Here is a 15,210-nt window from a genome sequence, read left to right as displayed (position 1 = left end):
TCCAGACAACGGTACCCTTTCAGGAGTCTGATTTGTCTTGGGTACCCCCAAGTTTCACCTCACTTAAAAACTACTTGCTTACAAAATCAGACATAAAAGTACAAAAGTGTCACAGCACACTATTACTGAAAAATTACTTACTTTCTCATGTATACCATATAATTATAAAATAAATAAATTGGAATATAAATATTATACTTGCATGTCAGTGTATAGTATATAGAGCAGTATAAATAAGTCGTCGTCTGTATGTAATTTTAGTTTGTACTGACTTTTTTTTTCTAGTGCTTTTAATGTATGCTGTTGTAAAACTACACAAATATCTAGATGATCTGATGTACCTCCTGGAAGATCTCTTTGTACCTCTAGGGGTAAATGTACCCCTGGTTGAGAACCACTGGTGTATAGGATTTTGCGAAGTGATGTATTCAAAGAATCCGTATTTTAAGTATTGGTTCCTTTACTCTTTACTATTTGACTTTCATGCATAGTTTTGCTTTAATTTGTGTTTCATTAATTTTCCATTATATAGTCCAAGAATACCAGGAGGTTTATAACTTGATTTTTCTTTGCCAGTGGGTCTCAACTTGTTCCGTATGATAAGGCTTTAGACCAATCTTTTCTACCTGAGGTCAAAAGACTGCAATCAGTCCTTTGGACAGATTCTTTCTCTCATTCTGCTCCCTTTATTATGTTTACTTGCCATGAAGACAGTGGGAACCACCTGCTTTTCCCCTTCTGGGGATCATCCCATCATGGGGCAGTCCCCGTGGGCAAAAAGCTGGCATGGTCAGCTCCTACTTCTTTCCCCATACCCTTGATGCAGGCAGGGAAGTGATTTGTGCTCACAGCTATCCCCAGATGACATATGGCCCCTGGGAAACTCTTGCCAACTGGTACAACTTAGACCATTCCCCAGACTGCTTAATGATGGACTGGTGCAGAAAATCAAAGAGCTGTAACTGATTGGTTGTTCTCAGCTTCTCCTCTTTCTGTCCTCTCCTCTGGGCTGTTCTGAGTGGCTGCCTGGGGTATGGAAGCCAGTCCTTTGCAGGTACTCCCCTAGGCTCAGGCTAGCCAGTTGAAGCCTTAGCTACCTGTCCTGTCCAGTCTGGCATATAAGCAAACAATGGGTCAACCAGAGCCACTTTCTTCCCTCCTGGTGTAACGTAGCAGGTGATCAGAAGGAGAGTCAAAGCAGCTGCTCAAAGCCCTCCTGGAACACATCATCACTGTTCCTGGGGCTGATAGCAGTAGGATGCAGTTGGGAAGGTAGTGCTCCCCACCTCCTCTCCTTAGTGACAGCCAACTTGTAATTAAATAAAAACTTTCATGTGAACACAGGCCACAATTTAGAGCCATTACAAAATAGTATACTTATTTTTATTTTGAACACGCAGAGTAAATTATTTATAGAAATTAAATTTTAAAATAGTTATCTTTACCAGTCATTCCTAATATTTCCTATGTCTAAAACTGTGATACATAACTTGAAACGTTACTTTAAGTATTCTATAGTAGCCCATGCTAGAAATAAATTATAGTTAACAATGTAATATACGTACAATATATTGCAAAATGTAGGTCCTATATACTGGTATCTTGTTAAAAAATTCCAATGTGCTATATATGATAACATGATCACTTTTAAGCCAAAAACTTGGAGAATTTATTTATCTTAAATAACCAGTAAATGTTTTAACTTTAATTGTCTATAGAGTATCATATCATTATGTGAAGAAAAATTGAAGTTTGCTTCCTCAAGTAATATTTGTCGAAGTCTGTCTGCTGTTGGAAGAAGGGTGCTTTCAATAGAATCATTTGGTACTTTTCAAGGTAAACTTAATTATTTCAGATTAAAATAATATATTTCAAACAGTCCTAACACGTGAATAGTGAAATCAAAGAACATGATCTAGAAGTCTTATATTCTGTCGCTGTACTCATTTTCTGTTTAGAAAGAAAACATAACCTATTTAATAACATTTGGATCAAAATATATGTGGATTCTCTTTTATTAAGAAAAAGCCAAACAGTCAGTGACAATAATAAACTTACACTGAACAATTTTCCATTATGATTTATGATCACGCTCTCTAAAATTTTGTCCTTTTTGATAAAAATGACATGTTCAGATAGTCTTGTTTCTATAATGTACTTTAAAATGTGCTATGGGGGCAAAAAAGCTGCAAAGCATAAAAGAAAAGTCTTAGGAAAGATGAAAGATTTAAACACGTTTTAATGTGAACATCTGTTTTTGCATCTAGACAGCTGTGATAACATGTGGAAAGGAAAAGTGTGCCAGACAAGTGTGGGATTTAAATTATACACAAATGAAAAAAACAACGTAGAAGGTGATTCCTCTACAATGGGAGACATGACAGCAAGCTATCACAGAGACTCTTCTGTAGCCAATGTGGCCTTGAATGCAAGAGAATGTGGTTTAAAGGAAATGCAAATTGATCTGAATAATGACAGATCTCAACATTCACAACTTGCAACTGAAGTTAGAAAGAGCAAAGAAGAGGACAAGCATGTAATATGTAATGAAAGATTTGCTAACATAGCTTTGGAGACAAAACCATTTACTAATGACAGAGAGAGAGATGTTTTTAAGAAAAGTTGTTTGAGAAAAATGAAAACTTTTCCAAAGCTACCGCTTGAAGTTACAGACACAAGTAATGTTTTCACATCTCTAACAAACAGTGGACTACTGGCTCATAAAAAACAATCACTAACATATGAATCAGTACCTCTAGACAATAATCAGGTTGCTGCTTCAGAGGGAAAATGTAGTCCATTCAATGTTAATAATCCACCAAGAATAAAACCCAAGAATTACCAGGTCTCTGATCTTCATTTAGATGCATCTTGTGTGTGTACGCAGGTCTCTGGCATGTATCTAGAGGAATATATGCCATCCTTTAGTGGTAGAAAGAAAGCTTCTCTTTCATGTAATCATATAGAAGAATGTTCCCATGCTACCTCCGAAACTCGACATATCACTAATACATTAAAAAAACCAGATCAATCAGCTGCTGGAGCAGAAGTGGTAAACAACTATACGGCACTGGACGACTGTATTGAAACTTCTCAAGGATCAAATGAAAATTGTTCATCACATTTTAATAAGATGGCTTCAGTGTTATCAACAAAAACCAATAAGAATGGATATGGGTCAAGCCTAATTAGTTCTCCAGAATTACTCACTGGTGTGATGAGTACAGACAATAATGAAAATCACTGTGGAAGCAGAGAATCAGAAGTCAAAAGTAATGAGCAGGTAGTAAAAACAAAATCTTCATTATATAGTTGCTGTAGTCATTTATGTGGAGAGGAAATGACTTGAATACCATGTGTTATCCATGTTTTTCCCCAAATTAACATAGCTATATAGAGTAGAACCTCACTAATCTGCACGCTTTACAATTCACATGAATTTGGTCTGTCCCCTTTTCTCACCAAAGATTTATAAGTAAGGCCTGAAGTAAGGTGTCCTGATTGCTAAGCCTTCATCATTTTAATATTTTTCCAGGCTGTACTTGTATATGCTAGTACATTACAAAGTGGCAGCATATAATTTAAATTAAACTCCATTTGTTGGGATAAAGCACAAAGTGTATTTGGATGGATTATCTTTGGGTGTTTGTTTTGGGGCAGGGGGGAGGAGGGTTGTTTTTAGGAGGTTCATGTGTTTTGCTGACTCACAAAATTCACTAAGTTGTTGTAGTGGACCTTCCAGGCACTAATGAGAATTAGAGTACTTAGGTGAGCTCCTGGCTTTATTGAAATCTCTGACAAACATGCCATTGACTTCAATAGGGCCAAGAGTTCATTCCTTTTTGTCTTTTAAAGCCACATACATATTTAAGTTTATTTCAGAATTGTATAAAAATTCTCGTATTCATCTTCCATTCTAAAAGGCCCTTCTTTATATGTGCTATGTTACATTTCATAATATGCATGTATTATATGTGTACGTTGACCAAAAATGTTTTGCTTCTATGAACAGCCAAATAAAGGAGGGGGGGGAAGGAAGAGTTGATTCCATCAATGTACTCTACTAGACAGTTGGGGCAACGTTGCCTCCTCCCCCTCAAAGTTCTCAGGGTGGACAAGTTTGGTCTCTGACTAGATGGTTTTCTCTTGTGTCACACTTTAACAGTCATGAGCAATCCATGGAATAGGAGAATTTGTGAATACCTACTCTGGTTGTTTAAGCTTCTCAAGTCATGCTGTGACTTGTGCAGAGTGAGCATCATGAATGTTCAGTTCTCATGCTTGATTTGCATAATTTTGCCTAGGCTCGTTTTTTTTGTTTGTTTTTTAAATAAATTAAAAAAAATTATTCTCTAAAGGAAAGATTGATCAAACTGCCTTTCATAACAGAGTGTCTGCCGCATATCAGGTCTCAACTCTGAGGTATCTACCCCCTCAGCCTGAATAGTAGCAAATAACTAACTGATATCTAACTGAAGAGCTTGTGATGCAGGTAGGCTCCTGAATTATCAAAAAGGAACTCTATGTTGGAGATTTTATACCCTCACTCCCATCCCTACCCCCACATTGTTCCTGCCTATCAAGATCACAGTGCAAGCTCCATAGGGTTCAGTTTGCAGGGAATTCTTCTGAATATAAACACGGTGTCCCCTGTGTTCTATTCAAACCCCCTGGATTTTCATATCCTTGGACTCTTGGATAAGATCTATTTGTTGCAGGTAATTATTTCAATTTCTTCTGATCTTCTGTTATCACCCATTTATTCTACACACTCTTTGGGGGATGGGGAAAGTCCGATCAAAAATCAATCTTGTATCTTTTTTTCCATGATGAAGTGATTATCAGTTCCTCTGATGAGTTTCCATGTGCCTACTTTTATTTCATAGTCACATTTGTGTGTGTGTGTGAATGTATAGCCTACTCATTCTGGACACAAATTTAATAAGTGTTCATTACTTTTCACCTCCTCTCTTCTGGGTCATGAGTAGCATCCTTCCCCCCTTGAATTCAGTGACAAAACTCTCATTAACTCTCATGGGGTAAGGATTTCACCCTGGATGTTGCTCCAGTTATTCTAATCCTCAAAGGGTAGTAAATATGCTCTGAGCAGAAATGACAGACACCAAGCTTGTGACAAAGAAGGCCACGGATCATAGAGAGGTACTATAAATAGAAGGAAGGGTTCTACTGACTCAGGTTCTCAACTTCCTGTCTTAGTGAACAGTCCCACATAAAACTTCAGGCTCCAACACACAAACACTTAATGCTCAAGAGACCCTGTTAAAATCCAGAAGCTCTCCTAGGTCTTTGTCTAACATAGGGTCTAGAAGAAAGTCTATTATTTAAGGAGAGGGCCATTTCAACCTACCAAATTATTTCTCAGCGAGTTCTAGGTTTTTTACAAACAAGATGTTGACAAAGGCGTTGCCATATGTTCTCTAAGGCATTGTGGCACTGCTCTGGTGACCCTTAAAGGGAACCATTGACAACAACCTCTGTCCAAACAGTTCATTCAAGTTTAGAGTTAAGCTGCCTTCTTAAGCAGATGTTTTCCCACCTACAGACTAAAAGAGTTGAGGGCTCTTTGTAAATCCTCCTTTTGAAGGAAGTTCTTTTAAAGCTTCTAGCAACTGTCTTTTTGTTTCTAGCAGCAAATTATTTTTCTCCTCTGGTTTCTGGCACATGGTAGCCTTTGCCTACAGGCTCTCCTCCCCATTTAAAAAAAAAACTTTATTCTTACAGAGTAGCCCGAAGTTCTGTGACATCCTTTGTGCACAAGTGCCATACCTGATTTCCCCAGTGTCAGAATTCTTATGTCCTTTTTCCAGCAAGGCCAAAAGAAACTTCCGGATTTCTACATAACATTTTTGTCTTGGTATTGAACACAAAATTTGAGTCAAAGATTTTTCATTTACTGCAATGAACAAAGAGAGGGGGTGACTCCAATAAGAATGTACTTTGCCAGCTTTTCCCCTGAATGGGTAATGCTTATGTGAACACATCTGCAAAGCTACTGTATACCAGGCATTATATAATAGATATGCATATGTCTTCAAATGCAATTTTCAACAGAACTGTTCTAGCTCCAAGTATTCTCTAATTAGAAAAAATGCTATATAAGTCCCATCTAGTTAGTGATTAACCTTGTCCACTCTGGAGAATAGACAGGGTTTTTTTCTTATCTGTCAATAGTATTTTTCCAGAGGACATCATCTGTCTGTCTAATACCCTAACCCTGCTTCCTATGTGCTTTACAGCCAATTGGCGGTACTAAAGATGCTCGTTTGCAATTGTCCTGCTTCTCCAATGTATCTTGTCAGGGCACTTAGTGATAGCTTGCCATTCCATAAATAAACATTTATCACTTCAAGGTTGAGTGGGGACCCTTTATTTCTCTAACCAATTTCATTCCAATCAGGTGTGTCTCATATCTGTGTTTTTAAATATTTTTATACAAATATTATGGCTTTCACACCAGAGAGCCGCTAACAGGAACCTGGAGGTAGACTATTATGGTGCTCAAACATCTGTGTTCTGTTGGTCACTCATATCTAATCAAGTGTGACAGAAGTGAAAACCCACCTAGGTAGAGAATGACATTGACCATTGGTGAAATATCATTTACAGGTAAGAAAAATTGTGTATTCCCAGAATGGTGTTCCCTAGGAGAGGGCTAATGTGTTATTTATTGCCTCATTATCTGTTTACAAGATGACCATATATGTTTGCATAATATACTACTATTCTTGGCATAAAAGGCAGGTGTAGTTCAGATATTTATTATTCCCAGATGTTTGGGTGTATAAAACTAGTATCAACAGTGAATTATAAGAATATCACCAAACATTTTTACTTTAGTCTTTTACCAACATCATTCTCCTTAGTAGCCAGAAGGGGGAAACAATACATACTAAAGGATTTTCACATTAAAGTGAAAAGTCACTAATGCCTACAATATATATTAATCTATAATATCCAGTAAAAGCTGTTTTATCCGGCACTTCACCAACTGGAAAGCTCTATATACCAGCACTTCTGATCTTCATTGAAATGCTGGTTTATAGTCTGGTTGGCACAGGGCCAACAGGGGGTTGGGGCGCGGGAGTGGGTGTGGACTGCGGGCTCTGGGAGGGAGTTTGTGTGCAGGAGGGGGTGCCGGATCTGGCACCCCACTCACCTCGGGCAGCTCCCTGCAAGTGGTGACCTGTCCCAGCTGCTCCTAGGCTCAGGCGTGGCAGACGGCTCTGCGCACTCTTCCCCCGCCCCGCCCTGAGTGCTGGCTGCGCAGGTCCCATTGGCTGGGAACTGAGGCCAATGGGAGTTGTGGGGGCTGCACCTGTGGGCGTAGGCAGTGTGCAGAGCTGCCTGCCATGTCTCCGCCTGGGAGCAGCCGGGACAGGTCGCTGCTTGTGGGGCACCGCCAGAAGTGAGCACCCCCTGGATCTGGCACCCTGCACCTCCTCCCGCGCCCCAACCCATTGCCCCGAGCCCCCTCCCACATCCAAACTCTCTCCCAGAGCCTGTGTTCTGCACCCTCTCCCATGCCCCAGCCCTGCACTCCCCTTCCCACACCCAAACTCCCTCCTTCTTAGTTAACCAGCATTTTTTTTTACTTAGCGGCACCCTCCCTTCCCCCAACATGCCAGATAAAACAACCCAAACAAAAGCTACTCTGATTAAGAATTTTTTTTCTTAAAAATTGGGCTTGTAAACCATTTCTAATATGAAAAGGATACATTTCCAAAAAATGATACAATTTGAGAATTTCAGAAATAAATAGAGAAAATGAGGATTTTGCACAGACTTATGCATATAAGTATATTACTAATGGTGCAGTACTAAAGAAGTAGGGATGTTGGATAAAGTTGATATCAACAGTCTAGAGGATTCAATGGTCCTGCATGCTCTGAATACAGCCTTCTGAAACTTGCATTGCTGGAAGTCTGTAGTGCTATTTCTGAAAAGCTTAAATAGGCTTTTAAACTTGTTTTAAAATGTCCCACTGAATTCAGTGGAACATAAGCATGAGCATAAAGTTAAATGTATGCTTAAATTATTTGGGGAATTGGGGCCATAAGTAAAAAAGTTGCCCCATAGCCATAACTAAGGAAAGCAACACTGCTTACCAAGTAAACTTCATTTAATTGGACTTGGTGCAATTATTTTGCTCAAACAAGAGTATTGAGTATTTTCTGATAATATGCATAGTGCTCATACTTAATAATTTGCACAAGGAGTAGGGAGAATAAAGCCCTGATAGTGGACTATGGAGGGGCCTTCCTTTTCTTTCCTGTTTCCCCTCTCTCCATAATGACAACATTTAGGCATTGCATACCATCTGGAATAACAGTAATCTTTGTCTAGCAGTATCTGAATAACAGCCACCCAGAAGAATTAATAGCAATATAGGTAGAAACCAAGGTAACCTCATTATGGAACTACAGGATCCTCTATAGCCAGTGAAACTAATACTTCTAAATAACTACAGTACTTATTTCATCCCTCTTTCCAAAACTGAGATCTAGGACACTTGCCAGGGAAGTGTCACTCAAAAGAATACCAATTAAATAAAATTAAGTAACCTGTAACTTGCCTGCATCTTTTCTTTTCTTTCCCCATCCCTCCCACTTCTGTTTTTTTCTTATTTTCTCCCTGTGCTTATCTGATTCACTCAGTCACAGATAATGGTGGTATTTCTCTTGTCTAGTATTTACCTTGTTACATCCTTTTCTTTGCTGCCTTTCTCTTAAACAGCATTTCCATTCCTATGATTCTTGTCACCTCTTCATCCATTCTGTTGTCCACCATTGCTTGCACACTCTATCCTGTGGTAAGCCTTTCCCCTTTGCTACCCTTTTTAAATTCTCTCAACTTTCCTGCTCCAGTCAATGTTCCTTTCTTTCCTTCCTCTCTCTCCTTCTCCCTGCATGTAATGAGAAAGTACAGGATGTCTCTTTCTGCTCCCCTACTAATTTGTGTGTTTCATATTTACTCCCCACATTACTGGAGCCTTAAGGGTGGATGCTATTGCTGAAGATCAACATGGGGGACTGGGCCATCTTCTTCCTCCTTCCTTTGCCAGCTATTCATTAGCTCCTCGCTGTGGTCAGAAGCACCTGATATATGGAGCAGAGGAAGCAGTCAGGTGAACAAAAGGAGGGGAGGTAGCATCAGCTTTCTGTGCAGCATCTTTGAGTTCCTCTAGGGGCAGCAGGCTGGAAGTATCAGTGAGGAAGGTTTCCTCTCTGCCCTAGCAGCTTCTCTGATGTAGAACAGAGTAGCATGGCCTCAGAGGGAAATGTGGGGAAGTTGTCATCACAGTATTAGTCGACTTGAAAGACTCTCTGAGACCAAGCAGCACTCCCAGACTGTCTGAGAGTTTCTCCAACTCTGGCAGTTTTATCCCATGGCTGAATTTGAAATGTTAACACCTGTTGTCGTTTTAAAGCCTCTCTCCAGGAGGAGGTCATAGGCACAGCTCAGAGACTTGTCAGAAGTATCATTGTATGAAGAGGGGAACAAAAATGGTAGCCATAAGGGACATCAAAAATCCTTCATACCAAATGTTGACCACTTTTCAAGTGAGGGTCCTGTAGCTCAGTTAATGTCTTGTTTTTGCTGTCTGGCGAACTTTGAGAAGTTGGCTCCTTTTTAAATTATTTTTGAAGAGTCTTGTTTTTATGCAGCTGACTCCTCTTAACTATTTAAATAGCTTTCATCAGCTTTTTTTTTTAAACAAGATCAAGAAACAGAATTGTGGATGAGCTCTTGAGCTCTGTGTCAGGCTCAAGAATACTGGTGATGGCAAAATTTGAAAATCAAACTTAATCTGATCAGGTTGGATCACATTTACCTGTAGTGAAGTTAGCTATGCTTTTTTTTTTAATGCAACATGCTACATGTGGTGTTTGGTAGAGAGAATCTAACACATGAAAACGTATGTTAAGAGCAGACTACAAAAACATAGCACTTTAAAAAGTTATTGTTGACTGTACATCTTAACAGTTAATACAAAGTTTATACAGTTCACTTTTTAAAGGGATGTTTAAAAGGTATTAGGCCGAAGTATTTACCTACCTTGATGGCTGCCTCATGGTGAAAGTCAGTGTATCTGCAGGATTCCAGGTATGAATATAATATAGCTTCTTCTCCCAAAGCTACTGATCCTTGGTCTGATGAGAATGTTTGTTTTTATCATCCGTGACTTGCATCAAACTGTTGTATATGTGACTGAAGGCAGTAAACCTCTGTTATAGTTATGAAACTCCAAAGCAAATATTCATAAATTATAGCCTAGGAAGTACCAGCCCCTATGAAGAACAGTAAATATTCTCTTGCATTTGTACAATAACACTTCTTTATACTAGGGTGATGGTCAAGTGTAAACATCTAGACTGATAAACAAGCTACAACTTTTAGTGATACAATATGCCACTGGTGTAAATTAAATTGTCAACAATTATTAAAAACAAAATAATGTTTTTACTTCAAAATAATTCTGACATTTCTGTTGTCAATGTTGTGTAACTTGTTTCACAGAAGTACAAGAAACTTTGATGAAATCTTTAAGGTAAGACCTATAATGCTGCTGTCAAGATAGATCAGGATTTCTGCTCTTTGTAGGCAAGGCAGTAGAGCCCTTCATGGAACTATTCTTTAATACCGCTCCTACTATTATGCCAGCGGTCCTGTGGGATCCACAGGATCCCAGTCCTGCTGCAGGGCTCTACTAAGCAGTGTCCCTTTAACTACTTCTGTCATGCTGCAAAGAATCTTTGTATTGTGATAAGCAAAAAGATTTCAAACAGATCAGCTCTCCAGAGATATTTTTTTCCCTTTCCTGTGAAAGCTAATTTGAATTACAATTTTTTCTGTGTATTTCAGAAGTTTAGAATTAATTCATCTTGTTGTTGTGCAAAGATTTTTCTATGGGAAGTTACCAGTGACATTTATTAACACTAACTGGAATAAAATGCCTAAGCCCAATGCCTTTAAAATGTGTGCATTTAGTTTAAGGTACTTTTTATCAAAACATCAGTAGATATTTTATTTTTAGAAATATATTTTCTCATAACTTTTTTTCTTTGATTTTATTTTCAGTGGGTCTCTCTGAAACTTCTTTTGTCTCGGTATGGTAAGCCATTGAAAGACTATGAACTCTGGGCATTATGTCATGAATGCTTATTTACTCTACAGACTTGCATAGATTATCCAGGTAGTGCCTTCATGACTTCTAAATACTCTATATGTATATTCACTTGCATAGATTATTGTCGAGTGTATATATCAGGATTTTTCACTGCATATACCTATTTAAATGTTTCTTCTGCAACTCAAATGAAACCTGAAATTTTAAAATACTGTGATTAACTTCAGTTATAGAGGCTGCGATTTTAAAATTTTAGTACACTTGGAGTTAAGTTTCATGCATTTCATGGGAAGACTATATCTCTTTTTTACTGAACTTTTGGTATGTCTGAGGAAATGTATAAAGTAAAGAGATTAATTTCCCTAGGTGAGAGTCTGTGCGGTACCTTTAACAAGCCCATGGGGACCTCTGTAAGTTCCAACAGCCTCCTGGGATTTCATAGTGTTCAGGATCTCCACAGGACTGTGTGCTCAGGCCATTCCCCCAACCATGTCCCCGTACCCGAGGATCTGACACCGTGGGGAATGTTTCCACAGCTGGAACTTGAGCATTTAAGGTCCCTTTTTACTGCTGTGCCCTTTAGCATAAAGAGGCTGAGGTGGGGGGTGAAGATTTCATGTGTGTCCTGAATTTTAGTAGGAATCTTGAACATGTTTGGTCCAGCTTACACTAATGATAAAGCTGAAGAAGCTCTAATATAAAGAGAGGGGGGGTTTTTTGTTTTGTTTTTTTGGTGGGTTTTTTTGCTTTCTGTTTGTTTAAAAATTCTGCCTAAGGTTATTGGTTAAATCAGTAGCGAATGAATATAAACAAATCACTAGTAAAATACAATAATTCATAGCATTTTTAGGAATGCATTGATTGTCATTTTTATCTTTTTATAATATAAAAATATTACAAAGAAAATTAGCTATAAAAGTAGATTTTTGTGCACTTTAAGCTATGCTGCTCTTGGTGATTTCAGCACCCTGGTGCATGCCCCTAATGTTTGGAAAGCCTCCAAATTACTGCATATAATGAGCCAGATTGTAATTTAATATGCCTAACAAACCTCTGCTACTGCGCACATACATGTATCCAGAGCAGCTGAGTTTCAACATACTGAGATCTGAACTTTGTCTAGCATTTGAAAATTAAAAACTGTTTAAATAAATATTAAGGTTGTGACACAAACCAGTAAATGGGAGGGTATCCTTTCTAGCATCTTCATTTTGGGTCTTCTGCCTTTCAGCATGAAACTTTTGAGCTGAATATTGTTCAATTTAGACCCGTTCTGATAAGGCTGTGTGTTTGTGTATATATAGTTAGATAGATACACGTTATAGAACAGCTTTAGGGCTTCATTTGCTACTTAATGAAAAACTCTTTATCTTATTGATTTTTTGTGAATACCCCCTTCCCAGCACAATCTTAAGAATGATTCATTTTACCCATTCTTGAGTCTTTTTTAAATATGTGTATTTTTTAATCTCCTTTGTCTTAGTTATGGCAGTGAAAGACTGATAAAGTGAGGAATGATGACAGTTTAAATGGCAATAGGAATCTGTCTGGCTTGATTAACTGTTCATTTCCAGACTTTTTAAAAAAATAGATTTCTGGTAATTAAATTCATTTTAACCAAAGCTTGCTTTTTTTTTCCTTTTCAAATTTGGAAATGTTTTTTAAATACAGGATCACATTTCAAATTAAGCTTATCAGATATATGCCAGACAGTACATGAAATCATTATGTGAAAAACTATATAGTAAATAGTACTTGCACAGTATACTCCATTTTGGTATTAGTATGTCGAATGAGGAAGTTAGGTGTATTAGATTTCTTTACATATTATATGCCCCCTCCTCAGGTTATCTATTTTGATGTTAACCTGACTGACTGCCAGAAGTTCAAAAGAGACTGAGGGAGAAACAGCATAAATGAAACAATGACACAGATAAGAGCTCTTTGATGAAACAATGGATGGGCTTTTAATGGGAATGAAACTACCTGACTTGCTCCATCCAGGCTAGAATGGTTTACTTTTCCCAAGGGTGAAGCCTGGGATAAAAGACGGTGTATCTAAGGCCATGTCTACACTACCACTTATGTCACTCAGGGGTGTGGAAAAAACACTCCCTTGAGAGACCTAAGTATTGCATCAGTGGCAGTGTGCACAGCGCTATGTCGGCGGGAGAGAGCTCCCACTGACATAGCTACCACCACTTCTTGGAGGTAGTTTAATTATGTCAATGGGAGAGCTCTCTCCCATCAGCATAGAGCGACTACACGAGAGATCTTACAGCGGTGCAGCTGCATCAGTTCAGCTGTGCTGCTCTAAGGTCTCTCATGTAGACATAGCCTAAATCTCAAAGATCCTAGAAAAGGGAGGTGTTTTGGATAACTAGAGGAGACACCCAGGGTGTCAGTGAAAGCTGACAGATTGACAGACACGCATGTGCTGTGAGCAAGCCAGGTTGTTTTCTCCCTGCCAGGAATGGAGTTAGCTGGGCTGAGGGGAACTTACAATGATTAATACCCATGTGTGTTGGCCTCTTGTTGTTTTTATTCTTTTCTCTATATGTTTGTACCTTTGGTGAGAGAATAAATAAAGCTTTGTATTGAAGACGCTGTTTGTGTCACTGCACACACGTCACAGGCTTCTGAAGGGAAACTCTTACAGTTGCCAAAACAGAGTTGGGGCTGTGTCAACACAGTGGAGAACCAGCGGGGTTGCAGCCAGAGAGCCAGTCTGAGTGGTTACCGGTCTGTGTGGCTCTATCCAAAGTGAGGTGCAGGAAGCCAGACTTGTCATCTAAGGTGTGAACTCGAGAGGCACAGTTTGCCCTGTAGCCATGACAGTTACGTAGAAGAATAAACTTTTGTTAGCATGTGCAGGCCCACCTAAATTTGCAGCTTAGTTGCTTAACTGACTTAGTCCTGAAGTGCAGTGGAAGAAAGCTGTGTTGCTGGTTGAAAATAAACGCTACGTCATGGGTGTTCACAATTATTAAAATATATACCTTACAACTTGCCATGTAAATAGCCTAAGGCCATGATCCCACAAGGTACTTCACATTTGTAGGCCCCCATTGACTGCAGTGGAGACTTGAATGGGGGTGGGGTTGCCCACACAGCAGCTTGCAGGATTGGGTCCCGAGTTAATAAAGAGATACCTCTGGACCACTGTGATAAAATAAATAGCATATGTATAAAGTATTGTATGTGATTGTGACACCAAAGTATTAAAATCTGTGTTGTAATTCAGACAAGGAAAGAGTGAATTTGCACATGCAGCTGGAAAAGGACACTACGAACCTGAAAATAACATTTCCATATGAAAATGTTGAACCAGTAACCCATAAGGCTACTATAACTGAAATAAATTACAACAAAAAGTTAGTACGTTTTTCCGCCTGTAGCTTCATTTGTTTACTTTGACAGCACATATAATCGACTTCGCTGGTTTGTTGGTCAGTTTCACTTCTTGTCTCTTGCATGAGAGTGATGACATCACTTACATACTGCTCTAGGGCAGCTTGTATGGCTCTTCCCGTAGTCCTGCAAGAAGGTGTTTAGCACCAGAGCAGAAGTCAATCTGAAACAAAAGAGATTGCAAACAGGTATGTTCATAGGGAGCGAGAGCAGTAGTGAACTGAGTTTGTATGATAGGGACCTTCTTGAGTTTATCCAAAAGACTGTTCTAAACATACGTGATTCTGCTGTCTTACTAATACCGTACAAGTTGCGTTTTCTGGCACTTTCTAAACAGGAAAACTCTAGAAACTGGCATTTCAGGGTACTAGATCTGGGTGGCGCTCACCTCGGCGGCTCCCCACAAGCAGCGACATGTCCCTGCCACTCCTAGGCAGAGGCATGGGCAGGCAGCTCTGCGTACTGCCTCTGCCTCAGGTACCACCCCTGCAGCTCCATAGGCCGTGGTCCCTGGTCAATGGGAGCTGCACAGCCAGTGGGTGGGGCAGGGCAGTGCGGAAAGCCGCCTGGCTGTGCCTCTGCCTAGAAGCAGCAGGGACATGTTGCCGCTTGCAGGGAGCTGCCTGAGGTCGAAGCTGCCAGAGGTCAGC

At 39.3% G+C, this 15,210-nt stretch overlaps 1 protein-coding gene across 4 annotated transcripts in view; it reads left to right on the top strand.

The window, feature by feature from the left end:
* The window catches only part of KNDC1 (kinase non-catalytic C-lobe domain containing 1), a 116,411-nt gene that overhangs the window by 35,120 nt on the left and 66,081 nt on the right, over window positions 1–15,210 (top strand). For all 4 annotated transcript variants that reach the window (XM_054033478.1, XM_054033476.1, XM_054033477.1 and 1 more), the window contains 3 exons: window positions 1,719–1,836; window positions 2,268–3,283; window positions 11,101–11,215. In XM_054033478.1, coding sequence (XP_053889453.1) covers window positions 1,719–1,836; window positions 2,268–3,283; window positions 11,101–11,215 — 1,249 coding nt within the window. The remainder of the gene's footprint in view (window positions 1–1,718; window positions 1,837–2,267; window positions 3,284–11,100; window positions 11,216–15,210) is intronic.

Source organism: Malaclemys terrapin, chromosome 7, assembly GCF_027887155.1.
Source record: "Malaclemys terrapin pileata isolate rMalTer1 chromosome 7, rMalTer1.hap1, whole genome shotgun sequence".
In the NCBI taxonomy this organism is placed as follows: Eukaryota; Metazoa; Chordata; order Testudines; family Emydidae; genus Malaclemys; species Malaclemys terrapin.
This window is presented reverse-complemented; position numbering and strand designations above follow the sequence as displayed.